Here is an 11,062-nt window from a genome sequence, read left to right as displayed (position 1 = left end):
GGGAAGAGTGTTCTAGATAGCAGGAGCAGAAATGGTAAAGGTATAAGGAAAGCATATAGTCTTAATAGAAATCCTGGTTTCCAGCTTCATCATTTCCCTGTTACACTGCACTCAAGGGTTAGCATGAGAAGGAGATGAGTATGCACAAGAACTAGAGGACAGAGAGAATATTGAGCCCCACAACGGGCTGGGGGATGGTAATGGCAGGGGCCATTACTGGAATGCTAGGGATTAAAAAAAAATTGTGTGAAATAGAATCTGTTAAGCTCTTTTTTATTTACCACAGTTTTGGCATCACCAAAATTGCCATTATTTTATTATTATTATTTGTAATTGAAGACCAAACCAAATATCCAACATGTATATGAAAAGTTGTTCAAATTTACTAGTAACCAAGGAAATGAAAACAAGAGGGACTAATGTTTTGTTTTAGCCTGGATTGGGAATAGATTTCCTTTTACCCACATTTGAGCAGCAAATGCTTAAAATTAAAACACAGATCATATGATTAGAATGAAAATGATTTCCATGTTTATTTTTGTCAGCAATATATTTACAAATAAGCCATATGAAAATGTAAAAAAGCATATTACATCTTCACATGCCATCTGTATTAACTGAATAAAGCTTAGTGACATTATTTGCAAATCTGTAGTCAATTGTACATAGACATTTGTGCATTAAAAAAGAAATGTACTTAATTAAAAATAAAATTACATTATACAATTTACAAAGTAATATTAACCAAAAATCTTAGACAGCTGCCTCCTTATTCAACAAAATAAATAATCAAGGACTTAAATTAACCAAAATAAACACTTTAGTGATTATAACTTATAAAAAGACAGATTGCAAATTTAATAAATTTGTATTTTACAATGACAGACACTGATCTCTTCAAATCTCTGAGCTAGAAATGAGCAGGAAAAAGTATCAGAAAGATAATAGTAATGTTTACTTTCTAAAAATAAACACAAATAGATTTCTGTGAACAGGTGAGCAAAGTTCAGATGATTCAGAAGCTATTTCTGAAAAAATAACAACAACAACAACAACAAAAAAACCCCACAATAAAACCCTACCTAACACAATTAAAGAAAGCTAACACCTAACGGATGCTAAGGAGTCTGGAGATTTTTGATCACTGAATACACGGCTCCCACAAACTCAAATTCTTCATACACTGCCAGCTTTAACATCTGGCTTGAAAAAATAAAACCACAAAATTAACTTATTCATTTATCATTTGTTTTTCTCATTTAATAATTTAGACATAATGATTTTTTTTTAGTGCTCCTGCCAGATAAAATGATCATATCCCACTAGAAAACAGCCTTTTTTTTTTTTTTTAATAAAGAAAAACTGTTTGCTAGACCCACACTCCAGTTTGCATAGACTCCTGTCCTGCAGCCATGGCCATCTGAGGGCAGGAGCAGGTGGGACTATTATTACCAGAACAAGTAAAAGTTTTAGTTCTCACATCTAAACTAGATTCAGAAAGATCATGCACTGACAAGATTCCTCAGAGATTTACTCATGGGCTGCTCTCCTTTCAATACCCTCAGTCTTGGAGGGGAAATAGAACAAAAAACATATTGGCATTTGGTAACACAAGTTACCTTTACTGTTTGGAATTTACAAATAGTGAGATCCCAGATTATTTGTGACTCATAATTCTTATGCATCTATTCAGAAAGTTTTTGCTGAAGAATGGACTCTCCTTTATGGACAATACTGAAAGGTACAGACCTTCCTTACTTTCTTGTAGACTGGAAAGTGAACAAGGATGCAAGATGCAAATCGGAAAAGTAGATGGTTACTTGGTAGTCGTGAAAGGAGTCCAGGATTTGGTGTTTTTATCGAATAGTTTCTGTGTGTGTGTGTGTTTGTTTTACATAAATCTTCCACATCTTTCCTTTCTCCTTTACTCATCTTTTGTCAGTGCATTCTGTTCAAATAAAAATAATCACTCCAAGTGATATTTGACTCCAATAGGTCAATTTTTTTCTCTCTTTCTCTTTTTTTTTTTTTTCTTATTAAAAATTTGGGCATGTTCTGAGAGAAGTAGACAAGATTAGCTACTTCTGATTCTCTGACAAGAGAACAGGGTAGAGAGACAGAGGTAGAGGAAATCCTCCTAAAGGAGTACAGATAAAGGGGGTTAGAGGAGGTCAATAACTTGTGACAGGTGCTGCATGCTTTCTGGAAGAAATTTTAAATAAGTGACTTAATTTTGAAACATACAGGAATTGAACAGACTCCTGATAATTATTACCATCTACCTGAGGGTGGAATAGGGGCTAATCAAACACCAGCAGCATGATCTGCAAAACATATATTACATAAAGAATACTATTAACCACATTTAAAAACAAATCTAGAGTAAAGGGCAAAGTATTTAAGTATTACTTTCGCTTGTTAAGCACTTTTTTCTTTTGTTGACTATCTCAAGTACATATGGATACAAAGCCATGATTATTTGTTTTACATCATCTAGCAGAGCATGTTGCATGTAACAATTCAATAAATACTCATTTTCTTATAAGTAAATTGTGCTTTTTTTCTAAGTATTTAAACACATGCTTTTATGCACTCCTTTTGAAATTAGCTTAAACTTTACTGTTGTACCTGAAAGGCTTTGAAATTAGGATTATGGTCAATATACTAGATTAAGTACAGATGAATGAGTAAATAAACTTGTTTCAAGTAAGATCAGTTATGCTACTTCTATATTTTTCTTATTATAACAGCCCAACAAAATAGTATAAAATTGTATTTTTCTTTTAATCAAACTAACTTTTCATACTTATAGAACTATGGTTCTAAATCTTTTTGGGCCACAGACTATTATGAAAAGGCAAAAGTATAAATGGCAAGTTAGTACTATATTCCCCTTCTGAATTCTTAGAATAAATGGGAAGAATTAAGTCTGGATAAGATTTCAGTAAACTATTTAACTTATTATTAACTCATGCTAAGGACAAAAGTAAGACAATTTTCATGGCATAAACATGAATATAGTAATCTCCAATTTGTCCAAAATAGGCAACTTCTTCCTTTCCACCTGTCTAACAAGAGGTCATCCAGTATTCTTTATTCTAACAGTGAACTTCCAATGTTCTCCCTGGTGTTAGTCACATTGAACCTAATATCCTCCATGTACACAGTACTGTAAAATGTAATCAATTTATGAATTAAGAACACCTTTTTTATATTCTTAACATTTTATAATGATCCATCAGTTCATTTATCTCTTACAATTTAGGTAAGATGATACCTAAATGATGCCTTCTGGATTAGTGACATTTTACAATATCTAAGTATAGTGTTAGTAGTAACTATTTTATTCTATCAACAATTTAAAAATGCTAGGTGTTGCATACATATCATAAAACTGACTTTTCAACTAACAGCAATAGATTATTTTCCTCAACCATTTTGGACAAAGTTTTATTTTGTTTATTTTATTCAAAGAGATCAACTTGAGGATTATCTGGAAGACCCTGAGTACATATATTACCAGTCACAGTTTTAGAGTTACAATATCATTTTTATCTTCTCATTCGATGAAACAGTTAACATGGATTTTATTTTCATTGTTTAAATCCTTAAAGTAAAATTCTTTTCTTCCTGACCACCTGTTCACTTTGAAATGATTTGCCTTACCTAAATAGTGAAAGTTGAACAAGAAATTAGTGCTTACCACACTTAATTCTTATTACAATATGGAGAAATCTTTGTTTTGAGGGTACCAAAAAACCAAACTTGCTGCCATCAAGTCAGTCCTGATTCATAGCAATCCCTCCTTCGGTTTCCGAGGCAGTATCACTATGGAAACAGACTACCCAACCTTCCTTTGGAGTAGTGGCTGGTGGATATGAACCACCAGCCTTCTGGTTAGCAGTCAAATGCTTTAGGCACTAAGCCACCAGAGCTCCCATGACATCCTAATGTATCTTTTGTAACCTTTGCAAATACATTAGTGAACAGTAGAGGGAGTTCAAACTCAAGTATGAAGGTAAAATACGTTAAAATTCAAACATTTTTATAGCAATACGGATATGTTTAAGATAAAATAGCTTCTTATTCTATTTTCCAAAAACTTGGAAATCTTAATGTCCTCACCCTCATTATAATTTGTTTCAGTAAGTGTTGCCTGAAAAATGGTATTGCTTTTTAATGACACATTTTGAATTTGCTTTTCATATGAAAAGTTAGCTAAGTTAGATATTGTTCCATTTTGCCATTCCTAGAGCAAATCTGTTAAAAATATAGCTTTTTACAATACAGTGGTAAATCGAATGACTGGATTTCACCTTTGAAATTAAACACTGACTATATTCAGGGGGTAAATGAATAAAAACTAAAGATGACACAGTGGAGTGTTGACATTGATGTAATCTTTAGACCCCCAAATTTGGTCTGCTGGTTGTTTTTGCAAAGAGTTTTATTGAAACACAGCCATGTTCCTTCTTTCATGTATTATTTATTGTGCATGGCTGCATTTGTATAACGATCGAAGAGCTGAGAAAGATGACTGAAGATATTTATTATCCGGCCCATTACAGAAAATATTTGCACCCCTGGTCTAAATATTTAATAAAACCTTGGACAAAATACTTATTTTGTCTTTTAAAAATGTTCATTTTAAAAATCAAACATTAAATAGATTTCCTCAAACACTACCAGTGAGAAAGACGAGACTATGGATTTTGATATGCTGCAGATATTTGATCTGAAACTGGGAAAGCAAATAAGGGAGAAAGAATAATCAACACATAATTTGGATTTTTTTTTTAAGTTATAAAAACCATCGATACATTATTTTCTCCATTTTTTCAAAATTAAAAAGACAACCAGCTCCCTTTTTTTCTTTTCTTTTCTTTTTCTAACAAATATAACAAATATAAAAATCTAGTCATAAACAGCCTTCAAAGTACAATTAAAAACCAACGGGGGGGGGGTCCACCTTTTGAAGGGTCAGGGTTAGGGACTTCAGCACTTCAATACCGCCATGTTGTTCATTTCACAATAGCTGCAGCGATGAGGAAGAATGTATACAGCAGCTGTAATGGCCGATTCCATCCTGTTGTCATCCAAACTGAACTTTACTCTCTTCAGGATACAAGAACTTGCAAATGTCTCCATGACACTCTTAGCACAGATGTCCTCATCCCATATGAAAAGAGGCAGTTTCTATGGCAATACTGGTTAAGTGTTTATCATGCTGCACTAATATAGTGCAAAAATTTGCCTTCCATATACAAAAAAGATGCAGGCAACCAGTTTGAAAATCAGGGAAAGTAGAAATGTATTAACACAAGCAAATTAGTTTTCCAGACAATAACCACTATAAAATACTGAACTTGAGGACTCTTTTCTTCTAAGACACTAGTACATGTCCAGCATTCATCCTTTGGAGAGAGACAAGAATAAAGTCTTACAAATGTTTTTGCCTCTAAAATGCAGATAAAGTTACCATCAACCACCAAGACGCTGAATTTATTCAATGGATTTTCTGCTTGGTTTAGAGCTTATCTCTTATTCAGCATTAAAACTGCTTATTAACAAGTACATAATTTGAGATGATCATATGTATCATTTAATTGAGTATGCATGTTGTTATGTTTGGCTATAGTATTGTAGAGATCTTGATATAAACTCTTCATGCTAAAAAAGTTACTAAGTGTTAACACTGCAGACAGAGTCGTCATCAGGTTTCCTAAAAGTCCAATTCCAACACCACATTTTAGAGATTAAAGTGATTTTGTTCAGTTGGTAGATTTCAGAATACATCACAAAACTCTCAGATTGCAGCTTGTATTCAACTAAATCTAGAATTCTCAGGGCTGATGGTCTATAAGCAAGTGGTACTGCCTCAGTTATTCCCATCAGCACAATGGTTTTCATTCCTTTATTTATTTATTTAAATTCACAGCACATTTCCATCCACACAGCTTGAAACCTTCGTGGCCTCTGGATATCTGCTACAAAGTTGGAAAGATGAAACTGGTTGTTGCCAAGAAAGTTTGTATTTTACATATCTGCATCTCTATCATAGGCTAAGGTTAAAGGTTTCAGTCGGTTATTTTGCCTTCTTTGGGGCTTCTTTGGCTTTTTGCTGTAAAAAATACAAATCATTAAAAAAATGGCAGAAAAAAAGTCAATCTCCAATTGCAAAATTTATTATTTTAAACGAAAAAACCTTAACAAATTGACAGGCCTCCATCTGTTAAATTCAACCTTAGAAAACTCTTCAAAAATATTTTATTATCCTGTAGAAGATAAGTTATTCAAATGAGATTTCTCTACTACTAACAAAAGAGGGAACATGATAGTGTAATCATTTATATTTGGCCAGAAACCTTTATAAATAAGAAATAATTTATAAATAATACATATTTTAAAAGATAGTGGAGTATGAGTAGGAATTACCATATCTTCCATCAGTAGTAATTCAATATGAAAAATCTACAGTTCATCAGAAACCATACAAAGGAACATTCTTATGCATAACCAAGAAGAACACACGTGAGAAGATGACTTGAAGCAGTCTTGATTTATCTTTGGAAACTAAATGGGTCAGTTTTATTGTTTTCAACCATCTAAGACTAAAGCCATGCTTATTTTGAACTTCAGATTAACACTAAATAAATACAGAATACTTACTTGAGACATTAGTTTTCTGATTCTGTATTATGGTCAATTGAAAGCACCATGAAACAGAATAATTATGTATCACTTTAGATTCTGAATTATTTAAACACTCACCAAGCTAGATAAATCATGGAGACAATAAAGATGAGCAACACAAATGCCCCGGCTGCTACACCGTAAACCCAGGTCTTTATTTTCCCATCTAGAAGAATGGATATTAGTCATTAATTTAAATAAGTCTTGTATATATAAGATAATTTTCACTATGACCAATGACTAATCACATATGATCACGTCCTTTCAAAACTCCAAATGAATATTGCTTAGGCTCAGTTCATGGTTAATGCAAAGCTGCTATTATGAGTTAGATGCTTCCTTACAGAGATATGAGCAGTTGAAAATTGGATTGGAAAATAATAAATAATGTTTGGGTTCAGGTATCAAGCTATTATTTCTAAATTTTCTACTGCTGCACATCTGAACTTTATTTAAAATTCAATATATGTGGGCTGCTATATAAACATTTTGTTCTCAGATTTTCTGTCTATTATGAGAATAGCAATTATAAGAAAATAAGACAAATAATGCAATTTAAAGAAAATTCTACAACCTAGCATTTATACAGACAGGTGTTCCGCATTAAGCATTGCCATTTAAACATTTTTTTTTAAATTCCAGATGAAGTGGAAATGAATAAATCCATTTAAACATTTTTTTAAATTCCAGATGAAGTGGAAATGAATAAATTTAACATGTTTTTGGAATTAAAAATCTTTGACCTAGTCTACACTTACAGTGTGCTTTAAAATTGTTCTGACAATATTATTTGCAAAAAAATAATAACAAAGTTTGATTAACATATAAAAGAATTTTAAAATAACTTTTCCCTATACTTTTTCTATTTCATGAGATCAGATGGCATGACAGAAACTGTTTTTATTTAATTTTCTGGTCTCATTCTCTTTGAATTTCTCAGTTTCATACTCAAAATAGACTTCAAACAGATGAAGATATTACTAATGGCTCCACCAACTTAATTTGATCTGCAAATCAAAGCCTCAGTGATGATTAGGAAGAAAGAGAAAATCTTTCTGGGGTAAAGAAGGGGACCTCTGATAAGACCTATATATTTACATTTTGTGTAGATCTGTACAGCTTCCTAAGGGTATCCTGTCAGAATCAGGAAGTGTACTGAAGCAGAAAAATATTACCAATTCAATTAAAAGGTAGTTAGAATAATTTGAGCTTTATTCTTCTTGCAGAATACTTTGTTATTTACTTTCATGTTTCAATAAAGGGAGCATTTTTGGGTCATTCTGAATATAGAATGAAGTGTATTTTTTCTTTGATGTTCTCCTGTTATTTTTGTCAACAGACATACTTAATGAGGCATTTTTTTCCCAAACATGAAAAATTTTGCTGGATCTTACAAATTTTTAAGAATCAATCCTGTGGGATCACCAAAGAGTCACTGAGCAATTAGATAATGTCCAATTATTCATAATGTTCCTTTTGAAAAATATTAAATAACATTGTGTTGTTGTTGTTGTTATGTGCCATCAAGTTGGACCTGACTCATAGCGACCCCTCCTTGGGTTTCCGAGGTGGTATCACTGCAGAAGATTGCCCAACCTTCCTTCCAAGGAGTGGCTGGTGGGTTTGAACCGCCAGCCTTCTGGTGAGCAGTCAAGTGCTTTAGGCACTACGCTAGCAGAGCTCCTAAATAACGTTAGCATTTCTAAAATTTCCAAAATATATTTAATGGTTATTGCCTTTTAGAAGTGAAAAGACAATGATATATTACCCCAACTAAAGATTATCTGATTGTTCCATCAGATTTAGTAAACTTATTTAGCTACTGTTCACAGAAACTGTTTACTATTTACAGTAATCAGTAGTACAGTAGACAGAAATTATATTAATATCGAAGCTTCCCAACACCTCCTGCTGTGGAACTACATTACTGAGTTTCTCATTTAAGGTTTAAACTATTACTCCTCTGTGTTCAAATGGAAAAAAAAATTCCTTGAACATCTTGATAGTCTTTATTTGTTTCAGTTCTGAATGGCAATATTCTTTTCCACTAAACAATATTTTCATCTTCAGATTTCTTTGGTCAATGTGAAATATTATACTTATGAATTTATATCCAGAGTTGAAATAAGTACTGTTGTTGTTGTTGTTGTTGTTGTTGTTGTTATTTGCCGTTGAGTCGGCCCCGACTCATAGCGACCCCTCCTTGGGTTTCCGAGGTGGTATCACTGCAGAAGATTGCCCAACCTTCCTTCCAAGGAGTGGCTGGTGGGTTTGAACCGCCAGCCTTCTGGTTAGCAGTCAAGTGCCTTAGGCACTATGCTACCAGAGCTCCCGAAATAAGTACTACCAATCTTAAAATTTTCTCAGAGGAAAGTAATTTACTTTCTGTGAAATACGAGCATGAGTGCTTACTTCATAGCAGTAAAAATAATTATAAAAATAATATATGGCAATATCAAAATAAATATCTATAGATAAAATAATAAATGTCTTATATGAAAATGCTTCCACTGTCCCCAGCCCCTCAGTCCTCTGGCATTGGCTAATGGTATAGCCGAAGAAGTCTACCCCTACAGTCTAATTACTTCACCTGGCCCAAATGGCTGTAGAAACCATGTCCTTCCCCATCCTGCTGGGTTAATGGAGGGTTGGGTTGGATGCACTGCCCGACTGGTTTTCACATCTCCTTTTTTGTCCTCCACAGTGGGTATCACCACTACGGGGATAAGTGTGCATTGCTCCAGTGTTCCATAAGAAGACATGACTTCCGTGTACCCTTCTTCACAACTGCATGATCTTGTCTGCAGAAGAGCAAGGACATTCATGCTGTGCATGATCTTTGAAAACATTGCAATAGAGCTGACTGCAAGCAAAGGCTTTAAAGAAGTTTTGGGAATTTACAACATGAAATTGTTGTCTTTACATAAAAAAAGAACAGAATTTTAGTACTAAATCAAAGTTATTCTCACAATAAAAACAAGTGCACTTAAAATTGTTTATACTGATAACAGAAGAGATCTAAAAGGAGAAATTTTATGCCTCAACACGTTTGTTTTTTGAATGAACTGCAAAAGAGGCAGGGAGTGGAAAATGACAAACTTGGCTTGTCTATCCTAATGAACACATACATACCTCGCTGCAGTACGAGTGGGGTTGACTACATGGGGGATTACATGACCTGTCAGCATCAGGCTGGCGCACCACCAAGCAGCCTCCTGCAGAAAAGAAAACCATATTTTGACAAACAGTATCTCTTGCTATGGTAAAATTACATTGTTGCCGTTGTCTGACACTTGGAAGGCTGAAGCATTTTGAGGATCCTGTTAATGTTTCTAATGTTGGGTAACTGAAATATTTGGTTAACCTTGACCATTTTGTTTAGGAACTTGAGGCCCTTTTTACTTGGGGGAGGGCGGGGAGAAAGTACAATGTCTGGCACTAATAGGTGCTCAATAAACAATGGTTGAAAGGAAATAGTTATATAGTTTTTATTTCAAAAACCTTAATTGCATTCAAGCAATTTCTGTCTGTAGTTGCTGAAGCCAAATCATGCAATTAAAAAGCTGCTTTAATTTTATTTAAGTTAAATTTCTTACTTGGATATTGAAAATGATAGTTTTCATGTCCATTTGAAAGATAACTCATAATTTCATGTGACCACCACATAACTATATTTTTTACAATGCATACTTCTTTAAGAAAAAAATCACTATGCCTGGTAATTCAAGATTTTTTGGGGGAGTACAGCAAGGAAAACAGATGCAGTACTAAGTAGTGTGTTTGCACTATTGTTTTAGCTTGACATTGCAGCTATTTATCTTTCTTCTCTTCTTTCTTCTTTGTTTTCAAGTATGTTGTTGTTGTTAGGTGGCATGGAGTTGTTTCTGATTCATAGCGACTCTATGCACAAAATAAACACTGCCTGATCCCGTACCGTCCTTACAATCGTCGCTCTATCTCAGCCCATTGTTGCAGCCACTGTGCCAATCCATCTGGTTGAGGGTCTTCCTTCCCCTTTCCACTGATTCTACTTTACCAAGCATGTTGTCCTTCGCCAGGGACTGGTTCCTCCTGAAGACATGACCAAACTATTAGAGACAAAGTCTTACCATCCTTGCCTCTAAGGAGCATTCTGGCAGCATTTCTTCCAAGATAGGTTTGTTCCTTCTCTGGCAGTATAAGGTATATTCAATATTTTCCTCAACACCATAATTCAAAGGCATAAATTCTTTGCTGATCTTCCTTATTCACTGTGCTGCTTTTACATGCATATGAGGTGATGGAAAATACCATGGCTTGGATCAGGCACATCTTAAGCTTCAAAGTGACATCTTTGCTCTTTAACACTTTAAAGAAATCTTTTGAAGAG

At 33.9% G+C, this 11,062-nt stretch overlaps 1 protein-coding gene across 1 annotated transcript in view; it reads right to left on the bottom strand.

Moving 5' to 3' along the window:
• Positions 1-6,036: 6,036 nt before the first annotated feature.
• THSD7A (thrombospondin type 1 domain containing 7A) overlaps positions 6,037-11,062 on the bottom strand; it is a 639,499-nt gene continuing 634,473 nt past the window's right edge. The window contains exons 25-28 of the mRNA XM_042781429.1: positions 9,826-9,908; positions 9,284-9,494; positions 6,772-6,859; positions 6,037-6,121 (exon numbers count right to left, since the gene is read on the bottom strand). Coding sequence (XP_042637363.1) covers positions 6,037-6,121; positions 6,772-6,859; positions 9,284-9,494; positions 9,826-9,908 — 467 coding nt within the window. The remainder of the gene's footprint in view (positions 6,122-6,771; positions 6,860-9,283; positions 9,495-9,825; positions 9,909-11,062) is intronic.

The sequence above is a fragment of the Orycteropus afer genome, unplaced genomic scaffold (genome assembly GCF_000298275.1).
Source record: "Orycteropus afer afer isolate SDZICR_OR568_19922 unplaced genomic scaffold, OryAfe1.0 scaffold00119, whole genome shotgun sequence".
In the NCBI taxonomy this organism is placed as follows: domain Eukaryota; kingdom Metazoa; phylum Chordata; class Mammalia; order Tubulidentata; family Orycteropodidae; genus Orycteropus; species Orycteropus afer.
This window is presented reverse-complemented; position numbering and strand designations above follow the sequence as displayed.